Below are 22,455 nucleotides of genomic sequence, written 5' to 3' on the forward strand. Positions count from 1 at the left end.
TGTACTCTGCATCTGCGAGTCGGGAGATGTGGACATTCAACACTATTTGTTACGATGCCCTTTATACATCCCCTAGACCAGGAGTCAGCAACCTTCTAGCAGCCGTAGGCTGGTCCTCTGTCCCTCAGACCTTGTGGGGGGACCGGACTATTTTTTTTTGGGGGGGGGGAATGAATGAATTCCTATGCCCCACAAATAACCCAGAGATGCATTTCAAATAAAAGAACACATTCTACTCATGTAAAAACACCAGGCAGGCCCCACAAATAACCCAGAGATGCATTTTAAATAAAAGGGCACATTCTACTTATGTAAAATCACGCTTATTCCCCGACTGTCCGCAGGCCGGATTGAGAAGGCGATTGGGCCGCATCTGGCCCACGGGCCTTAGGTTGCCTACCCCTGCCCTAGACAAAAATTCCTTGATTACATCCTTTGCTCTGTCCAACCGACCTCCCCTTGAGCAAATCTCTATTATGCTGGCCGGTAATAACGCATTTATTACTGCACAGGTTGCAAAATTTACCTTGGCTGCAAGTAAGTTGAGAGCTAGGCACCAAGACAAGTATCATAAGGGGGAGAAGTAGTGTGCTTAACTTATGCAGGTGTGATTTTTGCATTGTTTTTGAATGTTTGCTTTGCTGTTGTTGCTGTTCAGTTTTAAATTTATTATTTGTATTTTACGCATTGTGACCAATTGTGATGGCTAGCAATGAAGATTTCATTCATTATGTTCCATGTTCTGGTACTCATGCTTATTACAGACCACAGAATCCCTATACTCATGTTGATTTCTAGTATTTAAAATGACTTACTTATATTAGCATTAATTTCTTTCTATTTATGATATACAGTTCTCATATTAGTTCTGTTTTCTATTTTTTGTATTATACTCGCATCCCAATTTGTCTGTTGGGTTTGGATGCATTTCTTCTTTGCTGTTTGGCTATGGCCCCCTTCCTGGTGATGCTCCCCTTGCAGTTGGCAGCACATTGGTTCAGAAACAATGGGGCAACTCTGATGGCACAAGGTGCTTTTTGTGCATGCAAAACCTCCTCTTCTTCTCCTGTCCTCAGGACCTTCATGTGCCCTCAAAATGAGCTCCAGAGGTTTGGGGGGACCCTCCAAAGCAGATTTGGGAGGTGAGCACATGGGGAGGACCCACTGAGCCAGTGAGTCCCTGCTAGTGCAGGCTGGGTACCACACCCAAAGGCATTCATTCACTGTCTTTGGGCTCCACAGAGACACCTGGTTGGTCATGGGGGTGTGTGTTAGTCTGATGCAGCAGAGCTTCTGATCTTATGCAGCCAAAATGTCATCACAACATCACACACAACAGGGAGGTATCAGCAGGTTGCAAAGGTACAAATAAACTAGCGAAGGGGGGGGGGGAGAATGAGCGCAATAAAGAAATAAAACTTATTTAGGACGATGACTCGCTCAACTCAGATTCAGGTTGGTAGCCGTGTTGGTTTGCCAGTCGAAACAAAATAAAAAATTCCTTCCAGTAGCACCTTAAAGAGACCAACTGAGTTTGTTATTGGTATTTTGTGTGCATTGCTGACTGATTTTGGGGTGGGCAGACAAACAGAAAACTAGGGGAATAAAGTATATTGGAAATGACCATGGCTGGCTGGAACCCAGAATAGGGGCACAGCACACAATAGACACATTGGGTTGGGACCACCCTAGCTTCAAACTCCAACACCCCCAAAAAGCTGACCCTGATGGACATTCAACCTTCAGCAGTGTGGAATAGCTCACAAAAGGCTGCAACAGCATGGGGAAATCAGGGATCTGGAGGGCTGTTTTGGCATGCAGATCGGAAGACATCTCTGAAGCCAGAAATACAATCCACACAGAGAAAGAGCATCAGTATGCAATAGCTTATAACACAACTTTTATTAGAAAAGTTATACATAACAGCAACTATTTTCAAGAATATTAACCTTGAAAAGCAACAAAAACAGACTAACAAAGTTTAACAAGAAACTAATGACCTCTATAATTAAACATTCAAGTTATCTACAATGTCTCTTTGTACAAAGGGGGGAAATCATGGTTGTACAGGCACATCATGTCAAAAATAAAGCTGCAGTAACTATTTTATATAGTTAGCTTTCTCAAGGATTATGAAAACATGTTGCAAATTTTTAAACATTCACATAATTTTACACTTGGGTATACACTGAAATCTTAGTTCCAGAAGAGAATCACTTCACAAAAGTGCCAACATTTAAAGTCAGAAACTTTAGTAATTTTGCCCCACCTTAAAAAAAATGTTGATGTCGCCATCAACATAGTCACATGATTTCTGGTATGGCCTGGTCCTGATAATAAGTAGTAAAATCAAATCAGAAGTTATTTGTAAATCCGCTCGGTATTCCAGGAGTGTGCATTATTGTGAAATACACTGTTACAAAAACTGTAAAGGTCACTGGAGATCTATTAATACTTATTACACAACAAGATTATGTTCAATAAATGCAAGTTTCTCCTGCCTCTAAAATATACACATGTAGCTTGCTGTCGTCTCAGGGTCAGTGGTGTGCCACATTTGTAAAAAGAAAGAAAACAAAAAAGGAAAAGGGGGAAAAAGTAGCATGCTCAAACTGAGACCCTTCTAGCTACCAGCATACCTAAATAAAATTGCCTGTAATTCAGAATTATGGCATTTCTCAAAAGCCTTTAAAATTCTCAGTAATTTTAAAATCAAGAAGTAAAAAAAACACCCTTTATTGCAGTTGGTGCTTTATAGCAGAACTACCCCATCCTTGCAGCTAGCTATCAGAAATGGACCACACTGAGAAGGAATGTAAAATCCAATGCCAGAAATGTATTGTCTCTTGCACTTAAATAATATTTTTCAAGGACACCCATTTACATTTAGCCCCAGAGCTGCTTAAACTCTATTCTAAAGATACCATGGCACAGCAAATACTCCTGCCAGGCACTAACATTCATATTGGCAGCTCCAAGAACACCATCAGAAGTAGGAAGATGATAAAACACTGACAGAAATGTGGGGCAGGAAGAATTCACTACCATGAGGAAAAGAGAGCACATTTTAAGCATGTTTGGCAAAAACCTGTAATGAGACAATAGGGTTGGCCATTTTGGGTCTTCTGGATTAGCATTCTAGCTTCCTAAGCAGATAATTGTAAAACAATGTATTAGTCATAGTTACATGCACCAATATTGCACACATCTGTTTTGATTTGTTTTAGGAACACTCTTTATTAGGTCCTTGAGTCAGTTTCTCTCATCTCTGCAACTGGAACTCAAGTCACCCAGTGCAGAAGTTACTAGAAATGCAAAAGTGGTAAAATGTAATAGAAAAAAACACAAAACACAAAAGTCAATGACTGTACAGGACAATGGACTCTAGTTTTCTTCGTTTGTAGGCCCTACACATTGGGCAATGTGTAAGTACTAATGATGCTAACTATACAGCAAGCCAAACAAACATTCAAATAATATGGAATCTGGGACCAGGAGTAGCAATGATGTCACTATAAGGTTCTTCCTGCGTCAGCTCAATAGCTTGCTGCTTTTTTAGTACCAAGAAACTGTAGAATTTTGCTGCTGCTTGTTTGCGGTTTGTATTCCTACACAGCTCAAGCAAACTGATGGATTCTGCTCCAGTCTTGGCAAGAGCTCTCTGAAAACAGAAAATGGCATTATAATTACTTCTGAGCTTAATCTAAACATTTACTACTGGACCACAATTGAACCTACTAGAACATCACTGGCAAGCACATATCTTATTCTTCTAAGACAATGTGTCTTTCTCTGAAGTCTGAAAATGCTAGAGACTCTTCCTAACCATGTACTTAATCTTAGAAAGCAAAAGTAGAAATTTTGCTGCTTTCCGAGACTTTCCCAATTTAGCAAATGCAATACCACCAACACCTCCAGCTTGAAGGAAGGGATGAGGGCAAAGATATGCCACAGCAGTCAACACTGGGCACATGTAACAGCCAAGACTCCACCCCTCTTCCTCAGATGAAGACTGATGCAGAGAGGCAATCTCTGGCTATCATTGCCAGTCAAGATGTGTGGACCCCACCCAATAAGTACAGAACCAAAACCTGATCAAGTAAAAACATGAGCAGCCAAAGGGGAGATTATAAAATATTTAATAGTAAAAGAGAAACTTTCAAGTATCTGAATGTGAAAGTGCTACTTCCACCATGTACATGAGTGTATACTAACACAGATATGTCAGCATAATTAGCGTGAGCTTCAAATTATGTACAGGTTTTACTACTACATGTGGAGTGGAACAATCCCCTGCTTATTTGGGAATCTTTCGGTTTTAGAAAAGAGCACAGAGAGTTTGAATTGCTAGATCCTAAAATCTGTAAGTCACGGGATCCCCACTGCATACTAAGTTTCCTACAACACCAGCTATTAGATAGCAACTATGGGAAGAGCTTGATGCATTTGTGACCTACTCGTTGGCTTCCTGGCTGGCCTGTGTGGAGAGACTCAAGTATGTACTGTCTGCAAAAAAAGCCATGGTCAGAAGAACTCTTCATTTACAACTGAAACCATTTCATACCTGAAGACCATGAAGCATTTGTTGAGTTCTTTTGTTCCATCGTCTTTCCTCTTGATCCTGGTCACCACCTGTACCATCTTCCTCCTACAACCAATCACATTTTAGATAGGGCTAGATAGTCTGTTAAAATAATGCTTTTCTGCTATTCTAAAAGGCCAGATTGTCTTGACTTTAAAGCTCAGGGCACAAAAGAAAAGGCACATGAAGAAACCATAATGGATTATGGTTACATGCATGAACCGTACAACAGCAGAATAAAATTCAATGCCTGTAGATTTAGGATAAACAAGAGTACAATGAGCAAGTTATGATATGATGCTGCACCCACCTACAAATTAATTGCATTGCATACAAGTGTCTTCCTCCCTTTAAAAGCTAAGGGACAACATTCCTAATTCTGAGCAGTCTTTACTCATCAGTTATTTAAGCACGGTGGAATATCTTTATATTTTAGTTCCTTCAATCTGTGGCATAACTTTTGTAAGATGTAGAACCTAGTTCTATGCAATACATATGCTAAAAGCAATTCTGATACCTAGTTCATCTTTACAGGAATCACATGCTAAGACCATGTACAAAAGATCTGTCTCCATAACTAGTTTGATTGAAGTACATTTGAAAATCTCTCTGAAAATCATTACAAGAGCTTCATAGTTCTTTTTATTTTAGGGAATGATGAAGTACACACAACTATACATCCTAAGATCTTAAAGAAAATGATTAAGAGACTTCTTTGAATTCATTGAATAACTGCAAAATGTTCATTTGCCAGATTTTTTTGTACCTTCTGTTTCAGAATGGTTTATTAACCACTGCTAAAATTAAACAAAGAACTGCTCAAAGGAACAAATGTAACTTTAACAGAAAAAAATGATAGGGTTTGTAATCCTTTTCAGGGGCAAAATAGAATAAATCCAAGCAAACAAATGTGTTCAAATTCTAAATGCCATTGAATTAACTCAGCCAATAGAAACTCCCGTGTTGCACCCTTTATAACAACTCAGTACCTACCTCTTCCTCCTCCTCTTCCTCCTTTTCCTTTTCCTTTTCTTTTTCCTTTTCAGGCAAGAGCTCTAGCTCTGGAATTAGCTGGCAGATGTTTTGAGGCTCTTCTGGAGGCAGTTCCACTGGGGGCATTTCTATCGGTTGCAATGGTTGAGACTAAGGAGAGAACCATTCAAGTTACAACAACTGAAACTAGATAACTGTTTCAGTACAGAATATTATAATTTAAAACTTTCAAAAGCTTTGTATGCATCCACATTCTGTTAAAATCTCTTCAATGACTCTCGCTCACATCTTTCCTCAACGGCCAAATTTGTTATCATTTATTTACTTATTTCATATGAAATACTCCACTTCCAATTGTAGTCATACTGCTACTGAATGACATAAATACTCTTAATATGGTGTTGAAATCAGTTGGTGGAGAAAGCTTCCTTCTTTATAGCAAAACAAGTAAACTTCTAATATTTATGTATTTCTTGCAACATTACAGCTTATGGACTCATGTCCTTAACATAGGTGGTGATTCTTTTAAGTTTAATAATGCTCTCATGTCTTTTACATTTAAGGTTACTACTTTTAAGCTAGCCATTTTATTTATTATTTCATAAAATTATAAAATTCCTAAAATTAAAAAAAACCACCTCAGAGCGGTTTACAAGACTGTAAAAGAAGAAAATCAAGACAAATTTACAACCATATTTTAAAACATACACAAGTTAAAATGCTAAGATTAAAATACTAAGATACAATCAACTTACTACACATCTGGAACATATTTTCAGCAAGTGCCAAAAAGAGTACAGTGAAGGCACCTGCTTGATCTAAATAGGGAGCAAGTTCCAAAGTGTAGGTGCTGCCACAACAAATGTTCTTACAAATGCAGTACAAGTTATGAGAGAGGAGTATCCAACACTATTGTTCCACTGACGCAGTGGACTTCTGCTTCTACAACACAACTTCCTTCCTCCTCTCTTTTCTCCACTGCTCATCATCAAAAACTGCTCTAGAGGGCTGTGATAAAACCCAGGAATTAGGATAGTGCTACTCCCCTGTTGCTGCATTATTCAGAGAGGATAGTTTGAAATACTGCCAAGCATAGCATAGACTTTGAATTTACACTTATTTCCTATAACATTCCACATATGAGTCATAGTGCTGCTTCTGAATGCCCTCAACACACTGAGCCTTGCAGTTTACAGGTCATTTTCTTCCCTATGTTCTAGTAAAACCTAAAAGTGAACAGAGAGACTCGCCTCACAATATAATTATGCACAATGTTGGGGAGTCAACAGCAAGCAGAAAAGGACATTGTTACTCACGGGTAGCACAGGCTCTGGTTCCACTTGTGCAACCTTTCGCTTTACTCCTGTCTGAGGCGGGGGTGGTGGCATGACCGATTCATCCAAGTTGGTCCTGCTGCCTTCCACGATGGACTCCTGAAGACGACTTGGCTCTTCCAAGATGGGTTCATCTATTGCACAGAAGTAATGATAAATGACTACCTTACTCAAGTCATTTAGGAGTTTGTAGCCCTTTCTATTTTTATTTTACTTTTTAAGCATGAGAGTGTTGCAGATTAATGTACTCTACGGGGGGGGGGGGGGATACTAATACTCAACATTTTTCTCTTTATGACTAGAACATTGCTTTGCTCTAAACTTAGATCAGGGGTAGGCAACCTAAGGCCCGTGGGCCAGATGCGCATCAATCGCCTCCTCAATGCGGCCTGCAGATGGTCCGGGAATCAGCGTGTTTTTACATGAGTAGAATGTGTCCTTTTATTTAAAATGTACCTCTGGGTTATTTGTGGGGCCGGCCTGGTGTTTTTACATGAGTAGAATGTGTGCTTTTATTTGAAATGCATCTCTGGGTTATTTGTGGGGCATAGGAATTTGTTCATTCCCACCCCACCCCCCCAAAAATATAGTGCAGCCCACCACATGGTCTGAGGGATAGTGGACTGGCCCACGGCTGAAAAAGGTTGCTGACCCCTGACTTAGATGATCACAATACACTAAAGCAGCTACAAGCATTGAGCACCAAGCACCATGTCTTCCACCGGACTTTGATAACGACCAGTTTGCCTACAGGAGAAATAGGTCAACAGATGATGCCATTGCTTTTCACCTTGCAGCGAGTCATCTGGAGAGATCAGTGAATTATGTCAGAATGCTGTTTACTGATTATAGCTCTGCTTTCAATACCATCCTTCCAGACATTCTCATCAGAAAGTTAAGGGACCTGGACCTTTCATCTAACATCTGTGATTGCATTAAAGACTTTCTGAGAGATCGGATACAAAGAGTGAGGATTGCATCTGTTACATCTAACTCCCTAAAGCTCAGCACTGGCACTCCACAGGGATGCGTGCTAAGTCCATTCCTGTATTCGTTATATACATATGATTGCATTTCATCTGACCCATCTACTGCAATTATTAAGTTTGCTGATGACACCACCATAATGGGTTTAAGTAGACAGTGACGAATCTGCATACAGGGAGGAGGTTCAAAAGGTATCCACATGGTGCTCTGAGAACAATCTGCACCTAAACATTGGCAAGACAAAGGAGATGGTGTTGGGACTTTCGGAGGAACAGAGGGGAGCTAGCCCCGTTGTACATCCAGGGGGGGGGGCTGTGTGGAGAGTCTCTTCCTTTAAATACCTGGGAGTCCATCTTAGTGAAGACCTAACTTGGAAGGTCAATACAGCCCAGGTGGTTAGGAAGGCCCAACAGAGACTTCATTTCCTAAGGATCTTGCGAAAGAACAAAGTTGAACAGCAACTGATGATTTCCTTCTATCGGTCCACGACAGAAAGTGTTCTCTCATACTGCATTACAGTGTGGTATGCTGGCTTGATAGCCATGGACAGAGAGTCCCTACGGAGGGTGGTGAAGACAGCACAGGAAATCGTGGGCTGTCCCCTAAATCCGATAGATGTTTTCGCGAGAGACCATTGCCTCAGAAGAACGAGAAACAATCTCAGGGATTACTCACACCCTGGCCAGCACTTTTTTAATCTCCTGCCCTCGGGCAGGAGATATAAAAACATGATAAGCCGCAACAACAGGTTAAAGAACAGTTTCTACCCATGGCCCGTGAAGCTGCTGAATGAAAGACAGCAACATTGCAGCTGACGTTTGGGGTTGGTGGTAGTACGACAGCACACAGAGTGTGACAAAGACTGAGAGATTGTGGGGGGGAGGGGGGCTTGTTTAATCTCACTGTAAACATGATAGTGACAATAAAGTATTTCTCTTCTATTCTATTATTATGTAAGTTTTCAGACATAGTTAAATAAGTCTCTACAGAAGGATGCCATTAAAGAAGCACAAACCAATAACACTGCGCTGCGGTTCTTCTCTGGGCACTTCTGGATTCTCAAAGTCTTTCAGGAACTCATCCAAGTTATCAGCTTCCCCACCTTTCCTCCTCTTTCTAAGATCTTCTGGTACAAGAGGTGTAAGACAGCGAGTGAAAAGCTACAAGCAAAACAAAGCAAGGTAAGTCTTACATGTGGAACAGCAGCACTTTGAATAGCCTCTGCAGTCAAGCCACTTCAGGTGATTTAGTGTTAAGACCAGAAAGATACAAAATTTTATGAAAATGATTTTAAGCAAAATGGCAAGCACACACATATGCCGTTAAATAAAAAAACAATTCTTATGAACTTGCCACTTGCAATGTATGATATACTATGGTGTTATTTAGCTTAGGATGACTGTTATTTTTAGGGATGCAGATGGCACTGTGGTTTAAACCACTGTGCCACTTGGGCTTGCTGATTGGAAGGTCGGCGGTTCGAGGCCCCACGACGGGGTGAACTCCTGTTGTTCGATCCCTGCTCCTGCCCACCTAGCAGTTCGAAAGCACATCAAAGTGCAAGTAGGTAAATAGGTACTGCTTCGGCGGGAAGGTAAACGGCGTTTCCATGCGCTGCTCTGGTTCGCCAGAAGCAGCTTAGTCATGCTGGCCACATGACCTGGAAAAATTGTCTGCGAAAGCGGACAAACGTCAGCTCCCTCAGCCTGTAAAGCAAGATGAGCGTCACAACCCCAGAGTTGTTCGCAACTGGACTTAAATGTCAGGGGCCCCTTTACCTTTAGCTGTTGTTTTAAAATAAATTTCCCTAAGTTTGGTTTACCTTCAACAGTCTGTTATTCCACAGAGGCTGAGCAGGAAGAGAGAAAAGTTTTTCAACACCCCCAGTCTCTTTCCACATCATTAACTTCTTAGTAGGAGGTGCCAAATCCAGTGTAGTGACAATATCAGAGTAGTCACTGAGTTGGGCTCTTATAGTTTTGCTGTCCAGTTCTTTTACGCTATCCACAATCAGCTTTCTCTTCCTTTTTGCCTTTGTTTCTTTAACTGGTCAAGAAAAAAGTAATGTGTTAACACCACTCAATCGGCAAAAATAGTCATTTTTAGAATCAGGTCACATCATTAACAACTTTAGGATTCTTTACAAGTATTGTGCTGCTCAGGTATAAAGCATTTTTTATATAAATATAAAACTATTTCTCTTAAGACTTGTCAGCGCTAAATAGTATTAAGGTATTACTCGCAGTTAATACCATATGCACCAGGGAATGAGTATCAGCCTAATTATGACCACTGACTAAAAAGGACATATTTCTATCAAGCTGCTGATATTGTTTGTTTGCATGAGTGAATTGTATGTGTGTACAGGGTATGCAGGTTTAATTAAAACACTGTACAGTATGTTTTGTTAAAAATACAGTAGTACCTCCGGTTATGTAACCCTCTGGTTACGTAAACTTCAGGATGCAAAAGCAGCAAACCTGGAAGCATTTGACCGGGTTTCAGCCTGCACGTGTGCGCAGAAGCAGGTTGCGGAAACCTCAGGATCCGACTGGACCTCCAGAACGGATCCCGTTTGCAACCGGAGGTACCACTGTAATAAATAAATAAAAATAGCTCTTTTTCACTCTGTAAAGTCAACCAGGCATCTACCATGTTTATATAAAAATAAATTAGTTTTTTAAATGCCACAAGGCTCCTGTTTTGACACAAAAGGCTAACATGGAAATTCTTCAGTCAAGGCTATTCTAGTACAAAGGTGAAATCAGAATCCAGTATTTACCAGTTATATCAATTGGCTCTAAAGCAAAAGCTTCTTCTTCATTTGGAACCAGTGTTGTCTGATCAGTCATAGTTGGCAATGGTTCAACCGGATCAACTGAGTCTGGACTATCAGGTCCACCCACTGCGAATCAAAGAGATAAATTGAGTTTCCTATTAAATGGTTAAATGCTTGGAAGTTCACACAATTCAACACATTTCCAATTTTCACACACTGCCCATCCATTTATAATTACACACCACTCAACACATCCCCACACACTCACAACAGCGTGCTTAGAATAGGATAATGGGGGGTGGGGGTGGAGGAGGCCTAAGATTAAGGAAAAGGCAAGTAAACCAAGCAACGGAGCTGACTAGCAGCTTTTTTGAACTCAAATCGTTACCCTTGCCCTTTATTCCATTAGTGAAATACTAAACAAAAAGAAATATAAGGCATGCTGGATCAGGCCAAAGGCTGGGAAGCTTATAAGCAGAACACAAGGCAATAGACCATAGACCTCTTGCATTATTGTTCCTCAGCAAGTGGTTTGAAATAGCACACAGTTTGCTGGGGGCGAGAAAAAGATTATTCTTTCCCTTAAAATAGGTCTTCCTTTTAGTTTCCAACCTTATTAGCAGGAAGGACTTTCTCAGTTACTGCCAAGATGCTTATTAGCATACAAGATATACAGACCAGATGAGTTCAACAAATCATCTATGAAGTGCTGCCCATCATTTACAGCATTTTTTCCTGTTTAAAACACTAATCTAAACACTCACTTGAGACATTATCATCATCATCTATATCATCATGCGGAGGTTGCTCAGGCATCATCACTCCACTTTCTGAAAGAGCAGGTGGGTCATCAAATATGCCTCCTTCATTGTTGCTGAGAAGTTTGTCATCTGAAATGGCAACTCAAGAGTTAAGATTAAAAGCACATGCCATGTACCAAAATGTGGCTTAGTGGTGGGAATTACTACAGGTAAAGTTGACATTAAAGAAAAAACACAGCTGATATTAGTAATAAAAATAATTTGGGCTTTTCGTGGGAAAAGGAAATGAATGACACTTGAACTTAAAATAACTTTTTAAATGTAACTGGCAGATGGAAAATCAGACATCCTTGTTTTCCCCTTTCCTTCCTTTCTTCTTTTTTTCCTTTTCCCCTTTTTTCTTTTGCAGCTGTTTTTGACTTTTTAAATTTACAGTACAGTGGTGCCCCGCTAGACGAAAAACTCGCTAGACGAAAGGCATTCGCTAGCGGAAGGCTGCCCCGCAAGACGAAAAAGTCAATGAGCTTGCCTCGCAAGACGAAATTAGAGCAACTTGCAAGGGCTGAAGAATCCCCCTGTGGAATTCCATTCCAAGAGGACATATATAACCCAAATCCTTTATCTTTATGATTTTAAACCAAATTCCCTGTTCTCCACAACCACCCATTTTTAATATCGCCTGGGAAAGAATGGCATGTGTGCAAGGGGGAGGAGGATGTCCCTGCACTTTAAGACAAAAAGAATACATAGAAGGATACATCAGGACAGTTGATCCCCCTAGAACCCAGAAAACATGTTTGTATTATTTACTGGTGCCACTGTCCAATAACCCCACTCAGTAGCTAGCCTGTCTTCTACAGTAGTATTTCCTCAACTAGGAGTAGAGTCCTATCTCATAAACATGAGTTCTATGTTTTGAAAACAGTGAATAAGAACCTCGGGGATTGGCTAAATAAGTGATGCTGCCAAGATGTTCAAACAGGCTTTAAGATTTATATACTATATTCTCTTTAAAACAAAATCCACACAAAGTTGGACCCCTTAAATTATGTAGGGTGAAATATGAATTACCAACATACCCAGGATGCCACCATCATTTCCCTCTCCAAAATTGTCATCTTTGTACTGATCTTCATATTCGATGTGATTAGATTTCTCATTAAGGTGACTGGTGCTCTGTTCAGGCTCCAGCAGAAGGTTGGAAGCACTAGTACTATCCAACATGTCATCCGCAAATGCACTATCTTCTCTCATCATTTCACGATCATCCATTCCAAAATCACCTGTTATAAAATGCAAGTGACATTGAAAAAGACCCCCAACTGGTAATACAATATTATTACGCTACAATTTATGAAAGCTTCTACTTCTAATTTTAATCCTACTGCTACTGAATGGCATAAATACTCTTAATACGGTGTTGAAATTGGTCAGTGGATTCTTTATGGCAACAGAAATTAGCTTTTAATATTTATGTATTTTTTGCAACATTACAGTTTGCAGACTCATGTCCTTAACATAGACGGTAATTCTTTTAGGTTTAATAATGCCTCCCATGGCTTTTGCATTTAAGGATACTACTTTTAAGCTAGTGGTTTTATTTATTTAATAAAATGTATATACCACTTGATTGTAGAAAAAACCCTCAAAGCAGTTTACAAATAGATAAACAATAAAATCAAGAATAAAACCACCTCAACTTTCTAAACATCTGGGTGAACTTGTCTAATCAAGGATGCTTTTAGCAGATGTCCTGCTTGATCTCAACAGGCAGGGAGTTTCAAAGTATAGCTGTTGCCACAGTAAATGGTCGCATTCTTACAAATGTGGAATGAGTATTATGTGGCTCTTTTAGTAGTGACGATTCCACTGATCGAAACAATCAAGTGGGCACATATGGCGTTTCCATTTCTTCAAGTTTTTCTTTTATAATCTTGTTCTCTTTTCTGAGAAACACTAGTTCTTCCATTTTTTGCAAGCCAATGTCAAGCACCTCCGAGGCACAGGCAACCATGTCATCAAGGTGTATTCCAAATTGAATCATTTTTGTTTCCAGGGGCTTAATTATCATATTCCAGCTCGTTGCTAAAGCCATTGCAAAATGTGCTTTAAAAAGCCTTTCTTAAGTTACCATGATCACAATCAGTCTGGATTTGTGTTTAAAGTTGTTGGACAGATCATTGCATTCTTGGTGCCATTTTGTTCTGGGTGACTTTCGTCTACTTACTCCAATGAGACCTAATCCTGGTCAGCTTTCTCTACTGGTGTAAAATAGTCAACAAGTTTTCTTTCTTTTTTCTAACTAAGGGAAGACAGAGCCGAGCAAACTACCACAACACTATAGTAACTGCTTCTGTGGTAACTTTATGTAAAACTGTAGTGCAATTGCCACAAATACATTTAAGAACAAAAGTTATACTTTACCGAAGTCATTATCCTGAAGGATACTGATGTTTCCCACTTCTTCTCTCATTGTAATTTCTTCCACTCTGCTTTGATTTAAACTGAATTGCTGAGCCACATCAATATCACTTTGAAAGAACAAAAAATGAGAAAGATCTTCAGTTTGAAACCATCTCAAAATAATAAGTAGTAAAGCTTAATTACAGAAAAACAAGTTTATCAAATTAATACTACAAAGAGACTTACTTTTCTGATCAACTTATGTTTGTAAAAGTAGTTACAAGTATCTTCAGACACAATTATTTAAATGTTTGAAAGAATTTAGTTAAAATACTGGCTTCATAAAGTAAGAAATATACAAGAATGCTACAAGGATACATTCTGAAAGTAGCCTGGGTACAAAAAGCACTATGCATTCAATAGTTTGTATCATTACAGCAGGTTTAGAAAAGTGGTAGCTATCCAACTATACAATTTAAAGACAAATGAACCACATGCACTGTAGTACAAACATTCAGAATTTGGCATGTGGTCAGCCTTCCCCAAAGCAGTCTTAGCTGAGGCATCTGTGTGTCTTACAGGGTTCAAGTGCTTACACATAACACAATTAGAGGAGTTACAGGTAGGTAGCCATGTTGGTCTGCCGTAGTCGAAACAAAATTAAAAAAAAATTATTTTGTTTCAATAATTAGAGGAATATGAGAAAATATCAGCAACCATACATTCTCCAGGATAGCAGCTCTAGCAAACAGAAGAAGACAAAGCATCTTACTCTAAATCTGGCAAGGGTTGGTCAAAATCATGGAATTCTTCAGGTAAGGTGATAGCATTGTACGCAGCTTCTCTATTTTCCTCCGGCAAATCAACCACACCTGAAAAAGAAGTGCTATAAAATTCGTAAGGTGATACTTTTAAAAAAGAAACAACCATCTTGGCACATGGCATTTATTGTGGCAGGAGTCTTTTTAGCCAATGAACTATTCCATCAAATGAAATAAAACCTGTTCTTTAAGTAGTGTTTTCTGTTACAGTGATGCATCATGTGCTCACAGCCTACTGTGTCCTTAAAGGTTCCACATGAAACCTCCTGTAACTCTATGAGCCCACTGAGTTATTTGTGTGGCAACGTATTTGTAGCTACAAGAAGAGCACCTAAACAAATATGCCTCTGGAGAATTTCAGTGGGTAATAACTTAGGAAACAATCCTACTTAAAATATTCCAATATTCAATAGGCTTTACTCCTACCTTAAGCAAGCACAGGAAGGCAAATTTAAACATGCTATGCAAAGAAAATGAAAAATGTGTAAAACAAGTAAATGTTGATGTAATATATGCAACCCCCAATTTGCGTAGGGGTTTCATTCTGGGTCATCACGCACGACAGCAGAGCACACATAAGCCCGATCCATCCCCTTTTTTGGCCACTTCAAGGTCGCCACAATGCGCAGTTGCGCACATATGAAACACACATAAAATCGGTCATTGCCTGTACTAAATTCCAGACCAATTTGCTCTTTATGTAAGAGCAGTAACTTTGTGAATAGCAATTATGCAGCAAATACCTGGACGGAAAGCCATCTTGATCTTAATGAATGCTTCATTACAATCTGCAAGGAGATATTTAGCTTTCCTGTGATAAATTCTAACAACTCCCAGCAAAAGATGTCCTGAAGTCCGAAGAGCCATCTTCACCTGAAAATTTACTTATAGTTAGTATGCAGCAGTCAACCATATCTGATGGAGAAACAATTTTGGGGGGGAAAGATAATTTCTCAAGCACACAAGTTGGAACTTCTTTTCACTGTCAAAAATATTGATAACTTTATTGAGAAGTACTTTGCAAGACTATCCTTCCTGGATCTCCAAAACCATGTTATGATGTTTCTCTTTGAATTCAGTACAAACTTCACCAATATTTTTGTTTGTTTGTACATGCAAATAGTCACACACTCAGTGTCAATGATGACTAACGATCATTTTCCAACATGCAGGTAGGGATTACTTTCTGTAACCTGGCTGGGCATGAATGCTACCCATTCACCAATTCAACTATTGATGTACCACAAATTACTTAAGCTGGTATCCACAAGCTTGGGCTTGTAAATTTATGTGGCTTTAATATCAAAGATGTTCTATTACTATTTTTAGCAATTGTGAAAAATATTTATTTCAGAAAGACTAAAAAAACTTATTGCAGAAGCATCCAGAAGAGGATCAGTACCTGAACAATGGATTATGAGAATAATTAGCTAAAATAGCCAGTTTCCACTGTTCTAGGTCATTTTACATGATGCCGTCTTGCCTGGATAATATGGTACCTGGTATATTTTATTGAAGACAGTAGGGAGTTAATTAAAGCAATGTGGGTTGTGAACACAGAACATCAACAGTAAAGTAAGCAACATAAGCACAGATGAGATTCAAAAGCAGATATTAACTGAACTTCATCCTGCATGTAGGATCAGTTTCTCATTCTGCATATAGTAAGTCTACAAAAATTCCTAGTCATGATAGATAAATGTTATCTTTTTGTTAAAGCAAATATACCTCTGAATGACAGATGCTGTGGGCAAATGAAAAGAGAATGACACATGTCATTCATGTCCTAAACTGAGTGCCCAGAAGCACCTGCCTGGTTACAACTGGAAACAAGACACTGGACTAAGTGTATGTTGGTCTGATATAGCAAAGCAGTTAATGCCAAGTTCAATGAAGCAGCAACTGAATGAATACACATTTTTATATCAACACTTCTGATAGCACATGAAAAACTCAGAATCCTATTATCTCTAAACAAAATGCTATTACTTTTGTAATACCTTAGGTGAGATGATGCTTTCCACACTGCTCTCCAAATTGCATTCAAACACATGGGCTTTGGTTAGCTTCTTATCCCAATGGGCCGCCAGCCAAATTTTGGCTAGCGGCCCTCGCTTGCTCAGAACAAAGTGAGCGTAGAACATTGTGCCAACTGTCTATGCCACAACCTGTAAAGAAATACAAGTAAACTAAATATTATGCAACAAAAAGGAAACAGATTAATTCTTGCAAGTTATTTTGTAGAAGTATAAATGTTTTCTGCTTAGCAGCAAAAGAAGTCATATATATATATATATATATAGGCCACTTTGTACAGTGGGGTTATCAGACATGACACCTAGGAACATGCTCTCTAGAAACACCATACACCAGTGTTGGCCAAACTTTGGTCTCCAGCTGTGTTTGGTCTACAACTCCCAGCATCCCTAGCTAACAGGACCAGTGGTCAGGGATGATGGGAATTATAGTCCCAAAACAGCTGGAGACCCGAGTTTGGCCAACACTGCCATACACCAACCAGGAGTTTGGAACACTACTGTGCACAGGATTGTCAGGTAGCAGGTTGCATCGCATCAAGTAGTTCCTTAAGCTTGTTTCCTCATGAAACAAGCCATGTGATTCCCCACAATGCCCCACAAATAAACTTCAAGGCACTATGCTAAAATACCAGATGCATGGAACATCTCAGTTGTAGAGACAAAAAGCAGAATTGAGATTTTTCTGCTTCAGTTATTATTATATTACTTTCATTCCAGTAGCACAACAACAATCAGGTAACAAGTACAGCAAGAATCTTAATTAGTTTAAACCTCCAGAACTGTTTCCCTATCCCAGTATGAAGAAATATATTGCAAGCTTCAGTATGTATCCATATTATTCTCCCTTTTGCAAAAGTCTTCTGCAAACTATGTACTTTCCCCTCAATAACTGCAGTCCTCTTCTCATATTCTGTACACATTCTACCAAAGAGTGGGAGTGAGATTTTAGCAACTGATCCTCTCTCACTTCATCAGCTGACTTTGCTCTCAATTTGCTATATTGAGCACATGGTGAGAACATGTTTTATGTATGGTTTGTACTTGGGATCAGGAAAACTAGTAGTTTCCAACTGCATGTACAGCTGTGCCTATATATGAAGCCCATCCTAATCTACCAAACATACATAGATGGAAATTGGTGGGTGTGATTCTGTCTCCCTCCACACACTGATTGAAGTGTGAATGAAACACAAGAGGCTTTATACCCAGAAAACAATAATACGTTTATATGAACTACACACAAACACTACTCTTTAGGAATACTGAATTATTATGCCTCATTCACACATCACACTAAGCCACACCGTGACTTAGCATAAACAAACAAACTCCAAGATAGATCGAAGCCATTTTGCTTTTCCTTATCATTTTGCTAGTGCACTCAGTGAAGCCATGGTTTGGTTTAGTGTCATTTCAATTTGGGCTTATGGTTTAGCTCTCTGAAACCAACCGCATCCTGTGAACTCACACTTTGTTATAATTTGTGTTTGACTAGAGAGCTAAACCAAAAGTTTGGGTACAAGTGACATACGCCAGCATTGTACAGGACAGCAATAAAACAACTAGGAGTAAAGCAACCACAATCTTCTCTCTAGTACATATCCTCTGGCTGAGAAAAATCAAATGTTCCCCTTAGGAAAAACTTCATGCAATTAAGATTCAAATAATCATTCATATAATAGTTGCTAGCCACTGCTTTACAGTTATTCCACCTCTGTGACCCAATAAGAATTACTATCATGTTAGGTACTTTTCAGAAAAAGATTACTAAATCTACTGCTGGGCATGCTTTGCTGCTTCAGTGAATGGTTTCCATAAACTCCTACTTTCATGTCTTCAAGATGGGAAGAGGATCTCTGGCACAGCAATAGTGGGATGAAAACTATCATACCTGCTGTAATCCTGATAATAAAGCATCCAACAGACATAATACAAGCCTGAAATTCTGGCACCACAGGAATTTGACTTAAATGACCTTTGACATTACTTGTCCTTCCAGATACAAGTTCTCTCCACTGCCAGTGACCAAGAACGTTTGCCAACACTGCTCCTTTATTAGGAAATGTTTGTGTGTTAGTTTAATTTATATACCACCTTAATCTTTCAAGAAGCTCAAGGTGGTGTACATGGCTCTGTGTTTGAAACTCTCATTGTTCTAGGCGTATTTTGCAAAAAGTGAATGTCATTAGTGTGAGCAGTTTTTGAGCTCTGAAGGAACTAAGATTTCAGATTAAAACTGCAGAGTGGAAATAAAGGAGGAAGGTTTTCTGCCTCCCCACTTCCAACTACTCTCTGAAGATTGGAAAAGAGACCCTCTTAAGAGTATTAACAGGTGGGCAAAGGAAGGACTAGACCAGGGGTAGGCAACCTAAGGCCCAGGGGCAGCCCAATTGCCTTCTCAATCCAGCCTGCGGATGGTCCGGGAATCAGCGTGTTTTTACATGAGTAGAATGTGTGCTTTTATTTAAAATGCATCTCTGGGTTATCTGTGGGGCCTGTCTGGTGTTTTTACATGAGTAAAATGTGTGCTTTTATTTAAAATGCATATCTGGGTTATTAGTGGAGCATAGGAATTCGTTCATCCCCCCCCCCCAAAAAAATATAGTCCGGCCCACCACATGATCTGAGGGACGGTGGACCGGCCCATGGCTGAAAAAGGTTGCTGACCCCTGGACTACACCATGTGAAAAATGAGCAGAATATTTTAGGTGCAGTTCATTCATTTTCAGCTTTGTATTCTTGTTAGAGAAAAGCATACCTAGACATTCTGTTGTTGCGCCCATAACCTAGGCTTAAAGTGCCATTTAGCTCCTAGCTTTCATATCTCAGTTTCTTACACTGTTGGTTCTCCTCCCCACTTCATCCTCACAGCAACCCTGTGAGGTAAGTTTGGCTAATAGATGGTAACTGGCCCAAGATTACCCAGCAAGCTTCATGGGGATCCAAACCCTGGTCTCTCAGGTCACAATCTAACAGGCTTGCCAATACACCACATTGCCTGGACATTCTAACTCTTCAGTAAATTCATATATGCAAGAATCCTCCTCATCCTGAAATTACAAGTTTAACAGATGACTGTGCCTTGCCATGAGATACCAGCCAAGGAAATCACTCAACCCTGGAAACACGCATGAGATTCCCATGGCCTTGGTCTGTCTCCCAATCGCTCCCACACAATCCAAACATTTTAGGAAGCTGAGCCACCTGATAGCAGAACCTTCAGCTGTCACGGTCCTTCTTTTCCTAGGCATCAATTAATATCTCACCCCCTTAAGCGCCAACAGTATATTCAACCCGTGGACCTGTACAATGTGAGGCCATCTCTCCCCCCCCCTTTTTTTACAATGAAAGGAATCATAATATTACAATGCTGGGCAAAGCGCATGAGGGGAATTAAAAGCATACACCAGTTAACGCCATTATGAACAAAAAGTTTCCAGCACAGCCCTATACCTATTTACTCATACGTATTCAACGGAGTTGCATGGGGCTTGCTCTTACTGTGGACTGGATTGCAGCCTTTCGATTTTTCACTTAAATGAACAAAAAAGGCAACAAAAAAAGCACATGAAGAGGAAAAAGGAAGTGGGAAGGATATATTACAATATATCACTATGTATGCAAACAACAATTGCATATGCAGTATGCTAGTCTAAGAGCTAAGTGTTACTTAGTTATTACCCAAATACATATATGGTTATTTATAAGCTGAGATATATAGATAGATACAGTGTGTGTGTGTGTGTGTGTAATAAACGCGTTCAAAATATTTTTACACTTGTCCAGGCAAAATCTGCAAGCAATCCGTCCATAAGTTGCGAATCTTGCCCTATCTTCAAGGGGGCGGGCGACTGGATCGTTGTCTTTTTTTCTTTTTAAGTAGACCACAGGGAAGCAAAAAAGAGAGAAAGCACACAACCCAATTTTCTGCAGCTCGAGACCTCCTTTTGCAACCTTTGAGCCGCGCAAGGGGCTTCTTCGTCGAAACAACGGCGCCCGCCGCCTTCGAGGAAGCGGGGAAACGAAGCGCGCGCCGAGCCGGGGCGAGAGAGAGAGAGACTCGAGGGGCAGAGGCGGGGAAAGGCTTCCTCCTTCCCTGCCGAGCCTCTCCGAACACGCTGCTGCGGCGACGTCGGAGGCGAAGGCGGACTTGTTCCTCCGTCAGGCGGAGGGCGAAAGGCAGCCAAGGCCGCCTCCCTCCCTCCTTCCTCTCGGCTCTCAGCGGCTCTTTCCCGGCTAAGCCAGGCGGTTCCCTCAGCGGCAGCGGTTTCTCCTCACACGGGCACCTCTACCTGGGCCCGAGCCTAGGCCTCTTCCCCGTTCCCAGCAGGGTTGACGGCTCTCCCCCGCCCACCTCCAGCCCCTTACCTCGATTCCTGCGCGGCCGCCGAGGGCAGCGGGCCCCACGGATGAGCGCTGGGGTGAGGGTGGCCACCCGCCGCCGCCGCCGCTGCCCCTTTCCTCGCGTCTCCCCCTCACCCCCCCTTCCGCGAGACACTCAAACAAACAAGATGGCGGCCGCTCCCCTTCCTGCCGCCCAAACCAGGCGTTTAAAAATCGGCAGGATGTTTACCGTTAAAAAAAAAAAATGGAGGGAGGGGGAGAGGGAGAGAGAGAGATGAAGGGCTGAGGAGAGAGAGCGGGCCCCAGCGCGCCTGCGCGCACGAGCCTCTCGGCGCTAACAGGCCGAAGCCCTGCGCAGGCGCCAGTCGCAGGGTTGACGTTAGCTAATAAGGTGCGGAAGCTTGTAGAGAGACCGATAGTGGGGCGGGGCCGCCGTCGTAGAGGCCAGCGTGTGAGGGAAGTGGGGAAGGAGTGTAGCGCATGCGCACATATTACTTGGGAGGTGGACCTGTAGTTTGTGTGAGTTTCTAGTACTGTGCACTAGTGTATGGTATTTTTTGGTTTGGTTACTGTTCTCCGAAAAAGAAAGAAAGAAAATGAAATGCACTTTGCAAAACATTATTGCATATTGGAGTATTTGATATGTGTGTGTGTGTGTGTAGGAGTCCTGTTTGGTATTTTACTCGGAAAGTCTCCAAGCACATCTCTTATTAAGAAATGACAGGAATTAGGGAATTGTAGAATTAGAAGGGGTCCCCAGGGTCATCTAGTCCAACCCCCCTGGGCAATGCAGGAAACCCAGATGAGCATAAAAGACAGATGGCCATCCAACCTCTCTGCGTAAAAACCACCAAAGAAGGAGTGTCCACAACCTCGCGAGGGAGACCATTCTACAGCTCTTACTAAAATAGTATTAGCTTTTTTTTTTTTGCTGCTGCCGCTGCTGCTGCATTACACTGTTGACTTTGGGTGTAAAAGTTGCAAAGGAAAATGCAAAGCCTTTTCCAGCTGTGGTGCTGCAGCGATACCTAGGGGAATTCTACCTTCTGTGTGACTTAAAGGCATATGCAGCCTTCCAGGACCTGAACAACAGCAGGTCATAATTCTGCTTGCTTTTTAGTCTGCCTTTCGTCCCGGTGACCCGACATTCACTTTTCACGCTGATCCGCCAGTTCTTGCGTTCTCCAGTAGGCTGCCTCATTTGCTTGCCTTTTTGCTGCCCTACAAAAAGCGACTGGCTCACAAGTTGACTCTTGTTGTCCGTGCCTTACCTGCAGCTTGATGGGCACTCCTCAAATACAGTATGTTGAAATGGGCTCCTGGGATAAGTAAAACCCAGTGGCAGCTTTACAAGGGGTCGACAGGGGACAAAGAGGACTTGGCCTCCTGCAGCACACCTGCTGAAATTGCTG

The 22,455-nt window shown here is 40.9% G+C and overlaps 1 protein-coding gene across 1 annotated transcript; it reads right to left on the reverse strand.

Moving 5' to 3' along the window:
- Positions 1-1,883: 1,883 nt before the first annotated feature.
- On the reverse strand, positions 1,884-21,234 carry RAD21 (RAD21 cohesin complex component). The gene is made up of 14 exons (XM_033155777.1): positions 21,068-21,234; positions 16,661-16,828; positions 15,404-15,533; positions 14,612-14,711; positions 13,861-13,967; positions 12,516-12,719; positions 11,440-11,565; positions 10,679-10,801; positions 9,719-9,942; positions 8,912-9,056; positions 6,892-7,043; positions 5,576-5,725; positions 4,565-4,648; positions 1,884-3,661 (listed from the first exon to the last, which is right to left on the reverse strand). Exons 2-14 carry the CDS (start codon positions 16,802-16,804, stop codon positions 3,470-3,472), a joined length of 1,881 nt encoding a protein of 626 aa, XP_033011668.1. The 5' UTR covers positions 16,805-16,828; positions 21,068-21,234; the 3' UTR covers positions 1,884-3,469.
- Between the last annotated feature and the right edge of the window lie 1,221 nt (positions 21,235-22,455).

This window comes from Lacerta agilis, chromosome 7 (genome assembly GCF_009819535.1).
Source record: "Lacerta agilis isolate rLacAgi1 chromosome 7, rLacAgi1.pri, whole genome shotgun sequence".
NCBI lineage: Eukaryota > Metazoa > Chordata > Lepidosauria > Squamata > Lacertidae > Lacerta > Lacerta agilis.

Excerpts from the sequence above, each read along its gene's own strand:
- RAD21 (XM_033155777.1), bottom strand. The coding sequence starts at position 16,804 with ATGTTCTACGCTCACTTTGTTCTGAGCAAGCGAGGGCCGCTAGCCAAA. Across the intron at positions 11,566-12,515 it reads AAATGATGGTGGCATCCTGG|ATGACAAACTTCTCAGCAAC; the intron begins GTATGTTGGTAA and ends TTGCCATTTCAG. Across the intron at positions 4,649-5,575 it reads AGGAAGAGGAGGAGGAAGAG|GAGGAAGATGGTACAGGTGG; the intron begins GTAGGTACTGAG and ends GATTGGTTGTAG.